Genomic DNA, 19,973 nt, shown 5'->3' with positions numbered 1-19,973 from the left:
CAAAAAAAAGAGCAGCAAACAAAAAAAAAAGGAAAACAAAGAGAAAATAAAAAAAGAACTAGCGAAATAATAATAAAAAAATAAAAATGAAAAATTGAAATGTCATTCCTTTGGCTGGCTTAAGATCCCAGTTTTCTGGAATGTCTGTGATTTTTTTTTTCCTGTTTCTGGCACTGAAGGCCCCTCTATAGACCAGAACCTGTTAACTCCCAGGGACTAATCAGATTATTTTATTATTTTTTTATTTTTTTTTAATATATATTTTTAAAAAATATTTTTATTGATTTTTTACAAAGAGGAAGGGAGAGGGATGGAAAGTTAGAAACATCGATGAGAGAGAAACATCCATCAGCTGCCTCCTGCACACCCCCTACTGGGGATGTGCCCACAACCAAGGTACATGCCCTTGACTGGAATCGAACCAGGGACCCTTCGGTTCGGTCCACAGGCCGACGCTCTATCCACTGAGCCAAACCAGTCAGGGAATAATCAGATTATTTTAATCCTTTGTACCATTCAGGGTGGAATCTGGGTGTGGATGTATTCCTTGCCTGGGGACTGGAGGGAGGGGTTATATCCTCAGGAGAAAATGGCTGCCCAAGTCCTGGGCTCAGGCGTGACTCAGCACTCAACTTGCTGCCACCTCTCCTGGACCCCCTTCTCTCCCCAGCCTCTCCCCAGATTCCACTCGTCCACACCTTCTCCCGCTCCTCAGCATGGGTGAGTGTCTGTATCCAAAATGTCCTATGAACAGGGTTCAGTGAAAAGAAAAAAATAAACAAACAAACAAAAAAAACAGCAACAAAAAAACAAAACACCAGCCGCAGAAACGGGGAAGACTGAGTCTCTGTGAGCTCCTCTCTTACCAGCACTGCATGGTCTGGTCAGCGCTTCAGGCTGTCCCCTCTGGGTTCAGTCTTTCGTAATTATGGCACCCAGATCTCAAATCCCCCAGCGCCAACAGTCCTGCGGATCTCCTTTCCTCAGTCAGAGGCTGTGCCTGTCCCAAGGGACGAGGCTGGGTGCCGCTAGGTTTCCCTCTGACCCTCTGGGCTCAGAGATCTGGCAAACTTTCCTGCCCAGATCTCTGTTTTTTACCTTTCCAGGGGAACTCTGCCCTTCCCGGCTGCAAACTGTCTCACCAGCTGAGTCTCCTTCACCAATTCGGGGTGGGTGTTATTTGTTTCAGCCGCTCATTCTGTTTGCTCTGGGACAAACCTTGGGACACGTCTGCCTATTCTGCTGCCATCTTCTTACTTCCTTAAGAATACTTTTTATTCTTCAATTTCCCATTATGTATTCCTTTCTTTCTCTTTCTTGTCTTCTTTTTCTTCCTTTCCTTTCTTGCTTTCTTACCTTCTATGGGTGTTCCCTCCTTCATTTCCTCTTTCCTTCATTCTCTTTATATTTCTTTCTTTCTATTTTGAATACTATAGTCAAAAGTACCAGATTAATAACTATTTTTCAATAATAGCAGTGGGCTGTAGTGATTTTGGAGTGTCTCATCTAAGTAGGGCCTTCATCAGCATTCTGAGTTTCCCCAGAATAATCTTAGTAGAGGGCAATACCTTATTTTTACAAGTACACTTTAAAATTACTTCAGATACAAGAATGAACCTAATGTTTAACAGGTTGCTCTGAATGTCAGTGGACTGTAGAAAGGTTCCATGATATGACTGTGCTTTGGCCTTGATTTACCTCATACTAAGATTATGCTTGTATAGCAGAAGTACTGAAGTATAATGAGAGTGGATACCCCAAACATACTTGCATATTTGCTTGTATATTATATATAATGTCTTCATGTCTTAATTTTTTATCTAATACCCCCACTACTGTGTATAAAAACTGTATAATATGACTTCACTAGTTTATAAAAAATGTTTACTCATAATATGCCATTACAAATTATAAATTGAACACACAATTTATTTTAACTGTCTGTGGTTGCAGTTATATGTTTCTGAGGGGCATAATCCAGGAGTAATTTCTATATAAAATGGAAACTGTTGCAGAAGACCGGAGAAAAAACAAGCCAAGCTTAGAGAAAGGGAGTTACATTTTATTATTAAATTCTGTGCAGGCCCAGAGAAAAATGTGTCTTTCAAATTCTGGGCCCCCCAACATTGAAGAAACTCCCTTTATTTATACTTTTTCCAGTCCTTTGTCTCCCAAATGTGGAATGAGAATTCCAGGCCTTCTGAGAAAGATGGCCTGCATGCTGGGAAGGGGCCATGAGACCATATCTCAAGACCTGGCCTGGTGTCAGCACTGACAACTCTGTCTGGGGCATAGTTTAAGGCCTCTCTGGAATGGGAGTAGTCTTATTTTTCTTATTATTTAAGCAAGCAAGCATTTACAGAAGCCATACTGTCAGGGTGAAATTTCAAACATCAGTTTTTATATAAGATGGATGCTTCAAAAGAATCTATACAGTGTCAGAAATTTAAATCACATTGTGATTTAGCTGAATATTTAAGAGAAAATATATAGTAAGAAAATAACTTTAAGTATTTTTATTGTTATTTGCAAATTAATCACTGAGATTACCTTTACTAATAATACATACTCATTAAGTTGTTTTGTTCTGGGTGTGCTTTTAAAATTTAGTCTAATTAAACAGTCATTTATAGTTGCACAAATATACTTCCCCATGGCCCCCACAACCAAAAAACCTTGATTTAGCTGATTTCTACACTTTATTTATTTTTTTTATTTTTTTATTTTTTAAAATATATTTTATTGATTTTTCACAGAGAGGAAGGGAGAGAGATAGAGAGAGTTAGAAACATCGATGAGAGAGAAACATCGATCAGCTGCCTCTTGCACATCCCCCACCGGGGATGTGCCCGCAACCCAGGTACATGCCCTTGACCGGAATCGAACCCGGGACCTCTCAGTCCACAGGCTGACGCTCTATCCACTGAGCCAAACCGGTTTCGGCTCTACACTTTATTTTTATTTCAAATTAGTGACTTGGAAAAACCACTGATTAATATATATTTTTAAAATCTTGTAGCTAACCCATAATATTGTAAAATAAAAGTTCAGTTCATTGCTGAGCAAATTCTAGTGTTAAATATCATTTTTTTCAGAAATAGTACCACAAACAATCTCTGAGAAGTGGCATAAATCTCTGAAAAGTAATCAAGGATAAGAAAATTATCTTCCCTTTCTTCTCTCTGAGATGTCCAACAATGTCAATGTTCTTCTCTACAGGATTGTCATATTCAGCTGAACTGAACTTGAAAATGAACTTTAATTACATTTACGTTTTAAATTGGTTGTGTAGAGTTTAAAGTCTCAAAATATAGAAAAATAACATTATAGGACATTGAAAATATTTTTAAATAAACTGAATATCATAATATATTTAGTTATTATACAAAAAATAGTTATTTTTCTTTTCTTAACTTTTTTTTAAATTTTATTTTATTTTTAAAGTATTACAAATAGTAGTACATATGTCTCCTTTTTTCCCCATTGACCTCACCTACCCCCTGGCACATGCCTTCACCCAGTATCTTGCGTCCATTGGTTATGCTTATATGCATGCATACAAGTCCTTTGGTTGATCTCTTACCGCCTCACCAACCCTCCCCTGCCTTCCCGCTGTAATTTGACAGTCTGTTCGATGCTTCTTTGCCTCTGTATCTATTTTTTGTTCATCAGTTTATAATGTTCTTTATATTCCACAAATGAGTGACATCATGTGGTATTTATCTTTCACTGACTGGCTTATTTCACTTCAATGAAAATATTGAGCATGATTAGAAAATCAGTTTTCTAGGGCCTTGAAAATTAAGTATTAATGTTGATATTTTATTTATAAAACAATTTGGGCTTATAGCTTTCTTTATTTATAGAATAAAGATATAACCTACACAGAGTAAAACTTACTATTTGGATCCTTATAGTGATGGAATTATTCTGCATCTTGTTAGCATCATTGTCAATATTGGGATATTATAATATAGTTTTTATAAGATGTCACCATGGGAGAAACTGGGTGAAGGGTAAACAGGATGTCTGTAGTATTCCATATAACTGCAATAAATTTGAAGTAGTCTCAAAATACAGAGTTTAAGAAAAATTACTCTTTCACATATAGTTTTGCAAGCTTTGACAAATGCATACAATCTTAAAACCATCACCATTATCAAGATATTAAAAGTTCCATCATTATCTTCCAAATTTCCCCATTATAAGTTATCTAGAGGCCCATTGCATGGTGGGGGGCGCTCCCTCAGCCTGGCCTTCACCCTCCTACAGTCCAGGAGCCCTCGGGGGATGGCAGACTGCTGGCTTAGGCCTGGGGAGCAGGCCTAAGCCATCAGTTGGACATCCTTAGTGCTGCTACGAAGGCAGGAAAGGCTCCCGCCACTGCTGCTGCACTTTCCAGCCGTGAGCCCGGCTTCTGGCTGAGCAGCGCTCCCCCTGTGGAAGTGCACTGACCACCAGAGGCAGCTCCTGCATTCAGCATCTGCCCCCTGGTGGTCAATGCGCATCATAGCGACTGGTCGTTCTACAGTTCGGTTGACTTGCATATTAGCCTTTTATTATATAGTCCTCTCTTTACCCATACACAATGACCAATCTGCTATCTGGCCCTATGCTTGCCTTTTCCACAATGTAAATAGACTTTAGCATATATAATCTTTTGAGTTTGGCTTCATTTACTTTGTGTAGTAAAATTTTTTTTAAAATATATTTTATTGATTTTTTACAGAGAGGAAGGGAGAGAGATAGAGAGTCAGAAACATCGATGAGAGAGAAACATCGACCAGCCGCCTCCTGCACATCCCCCACCGGGGATGTGCCTGCAACCCAGGTACATGCCCTTGACCGGAATCGAACCTGGGACCTTTCAGTCCGCAGGCTGACGCTCTATCCACTGAGCCAAACCGGTTTCGGCTTGTGTAGTAAATTTGACATTCATCCTTATTGTTGCATGTATCAATAATTTTTTAAAAAATTGCTAAGTAGTGTTCTATTTTATAATGGTGCCATGGTTTGTTTGATCCCCAATCCAGGGGCATTTGGGTTATTTCCTGTTTAATTCATCAGTAAGGGATAAAGCCACCATAAATATTTATGTACAAGTTTTAAGTGAACATTAGCATTTATTTCACTTGAGTAAATACCAAAGAAGTGGGATTGCTTCGTCATGTGGTAAGTTTAAGTTTCCCTTAATGAGAAACCTCCAAAATGTTTTCCAAAGTGTCTGTACTATTTTGCATACCCATTAGCAATGTATGAGAGCTCCAGTTGCTTTGTATATGCCCATTATTGTTACTTCCAGCATTTTTTATTTTAGCTGTACTAATGGGCATGTAGTAGTATCTCATTGTGGTTTAACTTGCATTTCCCTAATAACTAATGATATTAATCATCTTCTTATGTATTTATGTCTTTGTATATGTGTCTGTTCAGATCTTCTATTTAAAATTTTTTTTCTTATTATTGAATTTCTGAGTGTTTTAATATACTCTGAAGTACAAGTCATTTATCAGATATGTGATTTGTAAATGTTTTCTCTCAATGTATAGCTTCTTTTACACGTACTGAATGGTAACTTTGAAAATCAGTTTTTTATTTCCATGAAGTTCAGTTTTCAACATTTTTCTCTTACAAATTATACTTTTGATGTTGTATCTAAGAAATTCTTTCCGAATCCAAGAGCACAAATATTTTCTCTTATATTACTTCTGGAAATTTTACAACTTTAAGTTTTACATTTCACATTTAGTTCTGTGACTCATTTTGAATTAATGTTTATGTATAGTTTGAGGATATATTTTTACATCAATACCCTATTGTTCTGGCACCATTTGTTGAAAAGACTGACATTTCTTCATGAATTGCTTTTAAGCCTTTGTCAGAAATCAATCCACAATATATAGCCAGTTTCATTATAATGCAACACCTGTGATCTTAAAAATTATTGTATTATGCATTATTGCATAATAAAAAGAATAGGGCTTATGGCAAAAATGGGGTTAGAGGCTTAGCAGTAATCTAAATAACCAGTGACACATTTGAGAAATATAGGAAATGAACAAAAATGATAGCATTGTTTTACATGTTCTAAATTATTAAGGTTACATAAATACTACAAAAAACATGCTACCTTAACTTGAAAAATCCTTAAATTTGCTTGTAGAATTAATGTAAGAAAGTTTGTAGTTTGTACATTATTATAAAATAGTGGAGGGTAGATTATCTGGAATTGAGAGGAAAGTGTAGCACTACAGGTCAACAGAATGGCTCATAACATACATGATGAGCTGAAATAGTTGGTAGATGTTTGTGGTGTGTGTATGTATGTATTTCTACTTGGCTTGGATCAGCTAGGTGCAATTTTTTTAGTGTTTTATCTAGGGCTTCTTGCAAACAAAATTGCACATGAAATTTGAGATTCAAATTTGTGTTATCCTCAAATTGCTTCCTAATGTATCAATTCCATTGGATAAAATTTGCATTTATAAAACAAACATTATAGCAGAACTGACTGTATGTGTCAGTCTATTCTTGGATGCTGTCCTGTTCATTTATTTATATCTATATGTCTAGCTTTTCTTCAATACCACACTGTCTTGATTACTGTAGGTTTATAATAAGTACGGAAGTTAGTTAATGTAAGTCCTTTGAATTTGTTATTCTTTTTCAAAATTGTTTGGCTATTCTATTGTCTTTTAATATAAATTTTAAATTCAACTTGTTGATTTCTAGAAAATAAATCTTGCTAAGAATTTTATTAAAGTTTAATTGAATCTTTAGATCAGTTTTGGGGGAATTGACATCTTTAACAGAATTGATTCTTCCAAGCCATACACATAGTATATCTCTCCATATACTTAGATCTACTTTGTTTTCTTTCATCAATGTTTCAAGTTTTCATTGTACAGATTTGCATATACTTTGTATACTTAGACCCGTGAATTTCAAGGGTGTGTTTTTGTTTTGTTTTGTTTTGTTTTGGCAGTATTATAAATGGTACTTTTAAAATTTCAACTTCTAATTTTTCATTGCTAATACATAGAAATAAGATTATTTTTTATGTATTGATACCTTTAGGTCTTTGAAGGCATTAAACAAAAATGGAAAGACACCAAAGCCAAAGCAAAATAAACGTTTTCAAAATTTTAAAAAGTTTGTTATTACCTCTTTTTTGCCTTATATTTTAAACACTATGACAGCTTTGCTTTAATTATTGTTGTCTCAAAATTGTTGAATGATATTCAAGTATAGACATGAAAATATGTTTTGAGATGATATGTAACTGAGAAATCTTTAAATGCTCTTATTATTAAATACAGCCTATTTTCCATTATTTGTATCATAGCTTAAGAGTAATTACAGTCCATACATGAATAATTTTAAGGTTTAAATACATAATTTTGTTTCTTTTGGTATTTTCTATTTTCTGAAGATCTTCAGATATATTTTTTTGTGTAACAATGTTATTACAGATTTTGGACTCAGCAAAGAATCAGTAGATCAAGAAAAAAAGGCCTACTCATTTTGTGGTACGGTGGAGTATATGGCTCCTGAAGTAGTAAATAGGAGAGGTCATTCCCAGAGTGCTGATTGGTGGTCATATGGTGTACTTATGGTAAGTAGTGCTATTTTAAAAAATTCTGCTAATATAAAGTTAATACTGCTTAGAACTTTAATTTATTATCTATCCATTTTTAATACAAAAAAAATATAGAATTTTAATTTAAAATTTGTGAGATTTCAGGTGAGAATAGAGTTCTAATAATTCATGATTATCATTTAAAAAGTTGTGTTTGGCTAGCTGTTATACAATATGAATTAGGATTTTGGTGTTCTGATTTCTTTTTTTCAATTTAGTAATATTTATTTATTTATTTAAAAAATTTTAATATTCACATAATTGCAGGTGCCCTATACTCCCTCACTTTGCCCACCTCCACCCATCTGTGCCTCCCCCTCCCTTGGCCTTCATCATCCTATTGTCTGTGTCTATGGAGTGTGCATATATATTATTTAGCTAATCCCTTTACCTTCTTTATCCAGTCACCCTCCCCCTCTCTTCACAGGCACCAACCAGACTGTTCCATGTATCTATGATTCTGGTTCCATTTTGTTTGTCAGTTTATTTTTTTCATTAGATTCCAAAGGGTATTTGTCTTTCTCTGACTGGTTTATTTTGTCTAGCATAATACTCTCCAGGTTCCTCCATGCTATTGGAAAGACTTAGAGTTCCTTCTTTTTATAGCCATGTAGCATTCCATTGTGTAAATGTACCACAGCTTTATTATCCACTCATCTGCTGATGGCACTTGGGCTGTTTCCAGATCTTGGCTATCCTAACTAATAAAATAGAAACATGGTAATTGGCGTACGACCGCTACCCTTCCCATTGGCTAATCAGCGAGATATGCAAATTAACTGCCAGCCAAGATGGCGGCCGGCAGCCAGGCAGCTTGAAACTAACATGAGGCTTGTTTGCTTCAGTGATGGAGGACTCCAACGTTCCCCGCCTGCCTTGCCGGCCTCTGAGCCTGCAGTTTGAAACATTGTAACAAATATAGAAGCTAAACAAAACCCCAGAAACCTGCTTTCAGCGAGCTGGGATCTCAGAGCTTGAGTTATACATTGTTTGGATTATAGAACCCAAACAAACCAGATACCTGCTTTCAGCAGCAGAGGCCTCAGAGCTGGAGCCAGAGCTAAAGCTGGCTCAGAATAAAAAAAAAAAGAAAAAAAGGAGCAGTTGGGAGCTTCAGCCCTCAGCACCTCACCCAGACTGGCCAGGCACCCCAGTGGGGACCCCCACCCTGATCCAGGACACCCTTCAGGGAAAACCAACCAGCCCCACCCATGCACCAGGCCTCTAACCTATATAGTAAAAAGGTAATGTGCCTCCCGGCACCAGGATCAGCGTGACAGGGGGCAGCGCCCAAACCCCCTGATCACCCTGTGGCTCTGTGTGTGACAGGGGGCAGGGCCACAACCTCCCTATCGGACCTGCTCTGTTCATGACAGGGGAAGGTGCCCCAACCTCCTGATCAGCCCTGCTCTGTGCCTGATACGGGGGGAGCTCCCCAACCCCCATGATTGACCCTGCTCTGTGCGTGACAGGGGGGAGCTCCCTAACCCCCTGATCGACCCTGCTCTGTGCATGACAGGGTAAGGAGCCCCAACCCCCCTTATGGGCCCTGCTCTGTGAGTGACAGGGGGTGGCACCGCAACCTCCCCATCGACCCTGCCTTGAGTGTGAAAGGGGGCGGCGCCCCAACTCCCCAATCGGCCCGGCCCTGAGCCTGACCAGGGGCTGCACCTAGGGATTGGGCCTGCCCTCTGCCACTCGGGAGCAGGCCTAAGCCAGCAGGTCGTTATCTCCCGAGGGGTCCCAGACTGCGAGAGGGCACAGGCCAGGCTGAGGGACCCCCCCCCCTTCACCCCAAATGCACAAATTTTTGTGCACTGGGCCTCTAGTTGGAAATAATGCTGCAATAATCATAGGGGTGCATATATTCTTTCTTCTTGGTGTTTTGAGATTCTTAGGATATAGTCCCAGAAGTGGGATTGCTGTGTCAAAAGGCAGTTCCATTTTTAATTTTTGGAGGAAACTCCATACTCTTTTCTACATTGGTTGCATAAGTCTGCAGTGTGATCAACAATGCACTAGGGTTCCCTTTTCTCTAAATCCTTTCCAGTCCTTTTTGTTCATTGGCAGATACAGAAAACAAGCTGGTGGTTACCTGAGGGGAGGTTGGTGGTGGATGGGTGAAAAAGGTGAAGGGGATTAAGAACTACCAAAAATAAGTCATGAGTGTGTTATTACACATACAACATAGGGAATGTCAATAATATCAGAATAACTTTGTACAATGATAGATGTTTACTTTTAAGGTATATAAATGTTTATCATTATGTGATATATCTGAAACTAATTTAAGAATGTATTTTAACTATAATAAAAATATAAAAAGTATACCAGTTTTTAGATTTCAGAATACTATGTTTAGTAATCATATGGCATTTTAGTTATTACAGTATTTAATACCTTACCATATATTTTCTTATAGTCAAACTAGAGACCCAGTGCACAAAAATTTGTGCACTCGGGGTGGGAGGTGTTCCTCAGCCCAGCCTGTGCCTTCTCACATTCCGGGACCCCTCGGGGGATGTCCACCTGCTGTCTTAGGCCTGTTCCCTGGGGGATTGGGCCTAAGCTGACAGGCAGACATCCCTCTGGCAGCCCAGGAGCCCTCGGGGGATGTCCACTTTCCAGTGGGGAGCAGGCCTAAGCTGCAGTCAGGCATCCTTAGCACTGCTGAGGAGGCAGGAGAGGCTCCCGCCACCACCACTCTGCTGGCAGCCATCAGCTTGTCGTATGGCTGAGCAGAGCTCCTGCTATGGGAGCGCACTGACCACCAGGGGGCATCTCCTGCATTGAGCGTCTGCCCCCTGGTGGTCAGTGTCATAGCGACCAGTCATTCCCAGTGGATCTGCTGTTAGGGTCAATTTGCATATTACCCTTTTATTATACTAGTAGTCCGGTGCATGAAATTCATGCACATTAAAAGGGAAATAATTGCCCTAACCGGTTTGGCTCAGTGGATAGAGCATCGGCCTGCAGACTCAAGGGTCCCAGGTTCGATTCTGGTCAAGGGCATGTACCTTGGTTGCGGGCACATCCCCAGTGGGGAGTGTGCAGGAGGCAGCTCATTGATATTTCTAACTCTCTATCCCTGTCCCTTCCTCCCTGTAAAAAATCAATACAATATATATTTTTTTAAAAAGGGAATTAATTAGCAGAGATATTTTAATATTGCTATTTGCCCTTTCTCTATAACAGAAGTGTGAGAGATGAAAGGAAATTAGTAAAATGTATATGAAAATAATACATAAATTTATTAATAACTAAACAGCAACAAAAGGATATAACAACAACAGAGGCATGATATAAAAATGACAAAAACATGATATGAAAACAACAAAATCATGATATAAAAACAAAAGTGATGCCAACAATGACTGATCAAGTGATTAAACTTATTCTAATATCTCCCTATACACCACATTAAGGGTGAAAACACTTTTAGAGTGCTTGACTAATTTCCCTTGTGATGAAGTACTTAGAACTTTAACTGTAACATCACATCCTCTTCAAACTCGAGAGAAAGCAACATATAACTGACCATGTGCAAAAACGGGTTCTGGTAGGAATATGCCTACTTTGTCTAGAGTTTGTCCTTGTGATTTATTAATAGTCATCACAAATGCTGGCATCACGGGAAACCGTCGTCGAATCAATTTAAATGGGAGGCCAGTGTCAGATGGGGACAAATTAATTCTTGGAATCAGAACAGCCTCTCCCTCTGCAGATCCTGTTAATACTTCAGCTTTGATAATGTTAGGTCGTAATCTTTTGATAATAAATCTGGTACCATTACAAAGACCCCATTTACTATTGAGATTTCTCAATAGCATGATGATTGCACCCACTTTCAATTTTAATTTATGACATGGCATTCCCGAAAGAGTAATACTATTAAGAAATTCGATGGAAAAATTTTCCTTTTCAGCATCATCTGTGGAATCAATGGAATCATCACTCAAATATGTGTGAAAATCTCCATCGAGTATTCCAAATTTTCTTCATTTAATTTTTGAACATGCTCATTTTTTGGACAAAGAATTGCACATTTGGATATATTTTTAATATTATCTATAGCAGTGGTTCTCAACCTTGGCTGCACATTAGAATCACCTGGGAATCTTTTAAAAATCCTGATTCCTGGGCCTCATCCTTCAGAAATTGTTTCTTTGTTATGGGCTGGGGCCACAACATTAGTAACAAAGAAACAGTATTAAACCTTCATTGTGGGGAGCTGCTACAGTGTTTTGGACAGGTTCAAGCCTTGGACTGATGAGAGGTCACAGTCCTCTCATTGCCATGTGCAAGTCCCAGCTTGGAGGGCAGGGCCTTCCCAGCACAATTATAGCCAATAGCTGTAGTTGTAAGCTTGAACCTATGGTCCGAACACGTAGCCCCATGTGCCTGAGTGATGTAGGCTTGATAGAGTTCAGGTGCATGTAGTTGAGTAGGATTAAAACCCAGGAGAATGTTTTAAACATCTTGGTCACGCCCTTACTTTGCCTGGTAGCATCTGCTATAAAATAAAGGCACAGCTGTGGGCATGGTTGCTGTCTCAGAGAAGCAGCTTCCCACTGAGACCTGGCTTTCATTCTCTTGTCTGTCTTTTCTAAGCCTTTTAGCCGCCCCCACTCAGGTTCACCCTTGGCTGTGCTGGCACGGCACACTTTAGAAAGATATGCCTCCACACTCCCAGAGCGGGTTCCTGCCTCAAACCCCACCCTTACAGGAAACAGCTCCAGGAAACAGCTCGGGGGAGGGCACAGCCATTGCCAAGACAACCCCTGCAGGACTGACTTCCTTCCCCTTGGTCGTGGAGGTTCTGGTCATGATGAACACCACCCAGGGTTTTTATATACGTAGATTGGATTGTTTCAAGCATGTCCCTAGAAAAATTATAAACTTTTTGAGGAGAGCAACCATGTGCTATACTACTCTTTGTCTTCCTCAATACCTACTACAGCTGACATCCTGATTAACTAATTTGGTATAAGATTTAGCATATAACTTGCAGTGTTAATTAGGATGATATATGAATGGCTATTGAATTAAATAGTTTGCTTTTGAAGCTTAATAATACATTTTGCCTATTTATCACTGCATAACACTCAATATGACACATCAGTATATTAAGTACCCTTTAAAAAACTGGCATTTAGGGAAAGCAGTTGTGTGGGAACAGACTATAAGTGCATTATTTGGCATTTTCCATGACCTAAGAATGCATACAGTCCAATTGGGAAACAATTGGAGTAGCTAAATAAATTGCCCAAAAGTACCTTAGGAATTCAGGATAAAATTAATATAAGTTGACATAGGAAAATTGGAGGTGAGAACTTAAACTAAGCCCTGAAATATGGATAAAATGTAAATAGCTGTGTGCCAAGGATAATATTGTGATCATATTAGCAAGGAGAACCTGTTGACTAGAGTAGTATTGAAGAATGTGGGTGAGAGTGGAGGAAATGAGGCTATAAACCTTAAGCATTTGCATGCAATTCTCTTTGTAGCAGGAAACTTTTGCAGATTCTTAAATAGGATGGTAATTATAGGAAACATGAATGTTTAGAAGATGAGCCTGGACAGAATTATATAAGTAGATTGTAAATGGAGGAATCTAGAAATAGGAAAATCAACAAGGTCTCCTTACAAGACAATTGTAAGATTATAGAATACTAGAGGTCCGGTGCATGAAATTCGTGCACCGGTAGCGTCCCTAGGCCTGGCCAGCAATCAGGGCCAATCAGGTTCTCCACCTCCCTGCCTCCCTGCCTTGCCTCCCGCTGCCACCTCATGGTTCCTCCTGCCTCCCTGCCTCCCTGCCTCCCCACCTCCTCCTTCCCTCACTCTCTCAGTGCCCTACCACCTCCCCTGGTCACCCACCATGTTCTGTGCCACCCCCTCGTGGTCGGTGCACATCATAGCCAGTGATTGAACTCCCAGTCTCACAGTCAAACTCCCAAGGGGACAGAGACAGGGAGTTAAAGAGGGAGAGAGAACAAGATCTGTTTGCTGTTCTACTTATTTATTCATTCATTGGGTGGTTATACCAGTGATATAACCAACAACCTTGGCGTATTGGGACCATGCTCTAATCCACTTAGCTACCTTTCCAGGGCTTGTTAAAGACATTTCAAAGTTTTGGGGGTGGGGGACTGGAGCTTGAGAGAGATGATCCCCTTATACCACAATTGCTTTCTTTTTTTCTCTTTTTTGATTCCCATTGCTACCTCTTCAGTTTCCAGTTGAGAACCTTTACTATCAATATGGGAGGCAAAACTGAGGCTTGAGAGAGATTGAGGCTGGATAAGATTTGAGAGTCATGAGGGTATAGGAGAGAATGAATGGATAAGCTAATAACTAAGGTTGTAGTTCATAAAAGAACAGAGGACTGAGGCTAAAGCCATTATTGAATCTGTTTAAGATTTTAGTATTAGGTATATAAAACATTTTAATGAACCATGATGATCTTTATTTGTAGACATAGTATTTTTATAGCATAATTAATTTTCTAGTTGTGTGCATTGCAATTAAATCTCTTAGGGAAAATGTTTCCTTATGATATGTGCAACTGTGTCAGTGTTTTTCTTTTTTAAAAACTATTCCTGTGTGTGTGTGTGTGTGTATTCTTTTTTCTCTCTCTCTCTCTCTCTCTCTCTCTCTCTCTCTCTCTCTCTCTCTCTCTCTCTCTCTTGGTTTATGTTTTTAGAGAAGTGAGGGGAAAGAGATTGGTTAAAACATTTTTTGTTAATTCTCACCAGAGGATTTTTTCCCATTGCCTTTTAGAGATAGTAGAAGGGAGGGAGGGAGGGAGGGAGGGGGAGAGAGAGAGAGAAAGAGAGAGAGAGAGAGAGAGAGAGAGAGAGAGAGAGAGAGAGAGAGAGAGAGTTGAGAGCGACACATCAATTGGTTATCTTCCAAATGCTCCCCAACTGAGGCCAGGGATGGAATCTACAACCTAGGTATGTGGCCTTAACCAGGAATCAAATCCCGGACCCTTTGGTGCATGGGCTGATGCTCTAACCACTAAAAACACCAGCCAGGGCAAGAATGGTTAAATCTTTCTTGATCATTTATGAATTTGAAATGGTTTTATGCTTATTTTTACTTTCCTTTGTCAGTTCAATTGCTTTCTTTAAAAGCATATATTTGTTTCTACAATGTGTTTATTTCCAAATTTCTTTGGTAACTTAACCAAATCCAACAGGACTGAGACAAATTGGTTGGTTTCATTTGCTACAAGTCATCTACCAATTGAGTTATATATAGTAGGGTACCAGAAGTATACTTCCTTAAGTGACTTAGTTCTTTTGCTCCTATTTTGATGTACTGTCATGCAGATCCTGTATGATTTGATGATCACGTATTACAAGTCTCTAACTTGTGCTAAATTGATTGTTTGGTTTTTGTTTGTTTTAGTTTGAAATGCTTACTGGTACACTGCCATTTCAAGGTAAAGACAGAAATGAGACCATGAATATGATATTAAAGTAAGTGTAAGCACTACGTTATTTTCTTATGGGAAGAATTTCTTGCTTTCAGTTTTTTCTTTATTTTATTATTTTTTTCTATCACCATTTATCCCCCTTATATGCTCTTCTACCTCCACCCCACCCCTCCCACAATCACCACACTGTTGTCAGTGTCCATTAGTTTTTCCAGTCTTTTTTCTTTTTCACTCAATCTCTTCACCACCACGCCAAGCCCTGCCCCACACTGTCAGCCTGCTCTCTATGAGTCTGTCTCTATTTTGCTCATTAGTGCACTTTGTTCACTAGGTTCCACATATGAGCAAAATCATACATACTTGTCTTGCTCTGACTGATTTCACAACATAATGCTCTCTAGGTCCATCCATACTGTCCCAAAAGATAAGATTTCCCTTTTCATTTTTTATGACCGAGTAATATTCCATAGCTGTTTTATCTACTCATCTGCTGATGAACACGTGGGCTGCTTCCAAATCTTGGCTATTGTAAATAATACTGCAGTGAACATAGGGGTGCACATTTTTTTTTCAAATTTGTGTTTTGGGTGTCTTCAGCTAAATTCCCAGAAAGTGGAATCAATTGGTCATAGGGCAGTTCCATTTTTAATTTTTTGAGTTTACTACGTACAGCTTTACACAGTGGCTGCACCAATCTGCATTCACACCAACAGTTCACCAGGGTTCCCTTTTCTCCACATCCTTAGCAACACTTGTTTGTTGATTTGTTGATGATAGCCATTCAAACAGGTACGATATGATATCCCTTTTTGGTTTTAATTTTCATTTCTCTGATGATCAGTGACATTGAGTATCTTTTCATATGTCTATTGGCCATCTGTATGTCCTCTTTGACAAAGTGGCTATTCAGTTCCTCCACCCATTTTCTAATTGTATTGTTTTGTGTTGTTTGTTTTTTGATTTTGCGTTTTGTAAGTTCACTATAAATGTTGGATATTAAAGCCTTAGCAGATGTATCAGCAAATAAGTTCAGTGTGTTGTCTTTTCATTTTGCGGATGGTTTTCTTTCCTGTGCAAAAACTTTTTAGTTTGATGTAGTCTCATTGGTTTATTTTTTTCTTTTGTTTCCCTTGCCCAAGGATATATATCAGAAAAAAATATCGCTATGAGAAATGTACAAGATTTTACTGCCTGTGTTTTCTTCTAGGATTTTTAGGGTTTCAAGTCTAACATTTAAGTTTTTTAAAAAAAATAAATATTTTTTATTGATATCAGAGAGGAAGGGAGGAGAGAGAGATAGAAACATCAATGATGAGAGAGAATCACTGATCTGCTGTCTCCCGCACACTCCACACTGGGGACTGAGCCTGCAACAGAGGCATATGCCCTGACTAGGAATCCAACCACAACCTCCTGGTTTCCTGGTTCATAGGTCGATGTTCAACCACTGAGCCATGCCAGCTGAGCTAACATTTAAGTCTTTAGTCCATTTTGAGTTTACTCTTGTGTGTGATGTAATAAAGTGGTATAGTTTCATTTTTTTACATATATCTTCTAATTTTCCAGGCACCACTTGTTTAATAGACTATCTTAAGCCTATTGTATGCTTTTATCTCATTTGTCAAATATGAATTAATCATAAAGGTGTGGATTTATTTCTTTTTTTTAATATATTTTATTGATTTTTGCAGAGAGGAAGGGAGATAGTTAGAAACATTGATGAGAGAAAAACATCGATCAGCTGCCTCCTGCACATCTCCTACTGGGGATGTGCCCACAACCAAGGTACATCCCCTTGACCGGAATTGAACCTGGGACCCTTGAGTCCACAGGCCGATGCTCTATCCACTGAGCCAAACCAGTTTCGGCTGTGGATTTATTTCTGAGCTGTCAATTTGGTTCCATTGTTTTATGCTGTTTTTATTTCTTATTTTTTAAAAATTTATCTTTATTATTGAAAGTATTACAGATGTCCCTTTTTTCCCCATTGATTCCTTCTAGCCTGCACCTGCCCCCTGCCCCAGGCCTTTACCTTACTAGTACTATTGTCTGTGTCCATGGGTTATACATGTATGCATATGAGTTTTTTGGTTAATCCCTTCCCACCCACCCACTCCCATCTTCCCTCAGATTCAACACTCTGTTCCATGCATTTATGTCTCTGGATCTATTTTGTTCATCAGTTTATTTTGTTCTTTAGATTTCCACTTATGTGTGAGATCATGTGATAGATGTCTCTTTTTATGCCAGTACCATGCTATTTTGATTACTATGGCCTTGTAATATAGTTGATATCAGGTAGTATGATTCGTACAACTTCGTTCTTCTTTCTCAAGATCACTCACTGTTGCTATTTGGGGACTTTTATGATTCCATATAAATTTTTGGGATATTTGTTCTAGTTCTGTTAAATACGCTATTGGTATCTTAATAGGAATTGTATTCAATCTGTAGATTGCTTTGGGTAACATGAACATTTTAATGATAGTCATCCTTTCTATCCATTAACACGGTATATGTTCCCACTTATTTGTATCTTCTTCAATTTCTTTCTCCAGTGTCTTATAATTTTCGGAGTACAGGTCTTTTACATCCTTGGTTAAGTTAATTTTTAAGTATTTTATTCTTTTTGAAGCAATTGTAAATGGGATTGTTTTCTTAGTTTTCCTTTCTCATAGTTCCTTTTGGGTGCATAAAAATGCCACTGATTTCTCAATATTTATTTTGTGTCCTGCTACTTTACTGAATTCATTTATCAGTTCTAGTAGTTTTCTGGTGGTGTATTTAGGGTTTTCTATATACAGTATCATGTCATCTGCAAATAAGGACAGTTTTACTTCTTTCCAATTTAGAAGCCATTTATTTATTTTACTTGTGTGATTGCTATGACTGGGAATTCCACTGCTATGTTGAATAAGAGTGCTAAAAGCAGACATCTGTCTAGTCCCCAATCTTAAAGGAAATGCTTGTAGTTTTTGCCCATTGTGTATGATGTTGGCTGTGGGTTAGTTCTTTATGGCCTTCATTATATGTGGTATGTTTCCTCTATTCCCACTCTGCTGAGAGTTTTTAGCATAAATGGGTGCTCTTGCTTTCAGTTTTGAGAAACTTGTGGATTTAAATTGACACAAAATAACATTTTCCACACTGTCTTATTCCCTTCTCCTATGCTATGGGGGACATTATTTACCACTGTGAAAACATTCTTTAAAATTATTTTTGAAATTTTTAAATTTAGAAGTGTGGCTAGATTTTAATGAAATTTTCTAAAATCTTCTTTTCCAGAGCAAAACTTGGAATGCCTCAGTTTCTTAGTGCTGAAGCACAAAGTCTTCTAAGGATGTTATTCAAAAGGAATCCAGCAAATAGATTGGGTATTGCTTATTTTCTTAGCTTTTGTATCAATATATTGCAGGCTTTGGGATGATAATTATAACTTTATGTTTTCTGACTTAAGTTCTTTTACTGCTGCTATCTATTTATCCCTAGAACTTTGCATTTTGTATATGCAATGATTCCAGTAAATTCTGTACGTCTATGATTTAAAAATAGAGTGGTCTAGTTATTCAACATTCTGTTTAATATATATAATTATATATCATATGCATTCATTTTTTGAAATAGTTCACAGAATTGTATAGGTAATCTTTTTTGATATTTGAAGATAATTGTTTTGTCCTTCCAATATTATTAAATGTAAATATTATGTTTCCATAACTTATTACTTGGCCACTTTCAGGTAGCCTTACCCTGGGCCCAGATGTAATCCTTTCATCTATCCTATTTATGACCTTATGTTAAAATTTCAATATCACTTTATTATGTTGTACTTTTATTTTGACCTATAGATATGAGGTCATAGGTTCAACTATGAAGAAAATGTACCTAAATTCAAAATTGTATTAAACAGGATTTTGATTCTATTTGGAAGGATTTCAGTATTTCATTTTGTTCTTTGTGCTTCAATTTTTTCACATTAAATTGAAAGAAGCAATTATAATAAAAGATCATATGAGATGTCTTAAACCTTTCACTACAAGGAATCGATAAAGTGTGTGTATTGCTCTTTATAGATCACAGCTTAAAAGCCAGGTATAAAGATTTTAAAAAATTACACCAGTAAAAAGTCTTTCTGTTTTTATAGGTTCAGAAGGAGTTGAGGAAATCAAAAGACATCATTTTTTTGCAAATATTGACTGGAATGTAAGTTCACTAGAAACTTTGTTACTGAGTAACTTTAATATGAGCAAACGCTGAAGAGTAAATTGTAACATATTGACTTTGCTGGTTAACTAAATTCATTTGTTTTACTAGTATGGGATTATTTTTATTGGGGCAACATTGGTTAATAACATAAGTTTCAGGTATGCAACATTATAATTTGATATTGGTATACACTATAGCATTCTCACCATCAAAAGTCTAGATTCCATCTGTCACCATATAATTAAACCCCTTTACCCATTTCCCCCTCCACCCACTTTCCTTCTGGTAACCCCTAATTGGTTGTTTGTATGTATGAACTTGTTTTGTTCATTTTTTAATATTTCAGTTATGAATGAAATCATAAGGTTTTGTCCTTTACCACCTGACTTATTTCATTTAGTATAACCCTCAGTATCCATCTGTGTTGTTCCAAATTCATCCACACATCTTATAGTTCAAGATAATTGTTATGATATGCTACCGCTTTAAGTAAAATGACCTGAAACCAGTAAATGTGGGGATGATATTTAGTAAGTTTTTGTTTCTTATTTATTTTACCTGTTAAGTATGTGCTAACAGGTAAAATAAATTCTCCCCTATTCTAGGTTGGAGAATGTAGAGGAGGAAGAGAAAGGGGAAAATGGATGAATGATAGAACAGTTCTTATAGAAAATTAATTCTAAA

At 37.8% G+C, this 19,973-nt stretch overlaps 1 protein-coding gene across 4 annotated transcripts in view; it reads left to right on the top strand.

Annotated features, from left to right (window-relative positions):
- RPS6KA6 (ribosomal protein S6 kinase A6) overlaps positions 1–19,973 on the top strand; it is a 232,026-nt gene that overhangs the window by 123,169 nt on the left and 88,884 nt on the right. For all 4 annotated transcript variants that reach the window (XR_004966969.1, XM_036305340.1, XM_036305338.1 and 1 more), the window contains 4 exons: positions 7,473–7,615; positions 15,056–15,126; positions 18,369–18,457; positions 19,228–19,286. Coding sequence is in view for 3 of the 4 variants with exons in the window: in XM_036305340.1 (XP_036161233.1) it covers positions 7,473–7,615; positions 15,056–15,126; positions 18,369–18,457; positions 19,228–19,286 (362 nt within the window). In the remaining variant the exon portion in view is untranslated. The remainder of the gene's footprint in view (positions 1–7,472; positions 7,616–15,055; positions 15,127–18,368; positions 18,458–19,227; positions 19,287–19,973) is intronic.

The sequence above is a fragment of the Myotis myotis genome, unplaced genomic scaffold (genome assembly GCF_014108235.1).
Source record: "Myotis myotis isolate mMyoMyo1 unplaced genomic scaffold, mMyoMyo1.p scaffold_m19_p_4, whole genome shotgun sequence".
NCBI lineage: Eukaryota > Metazoa > Chordata > Mammalia > Chiroptera > Vespertilionidae > Myotis > Myotis myotis.
The sequence above is the reverse complement of the archived record's forward strand: the minus strand, read 5'-3'. Positions and strand labels throughout refer to the sequence as shown.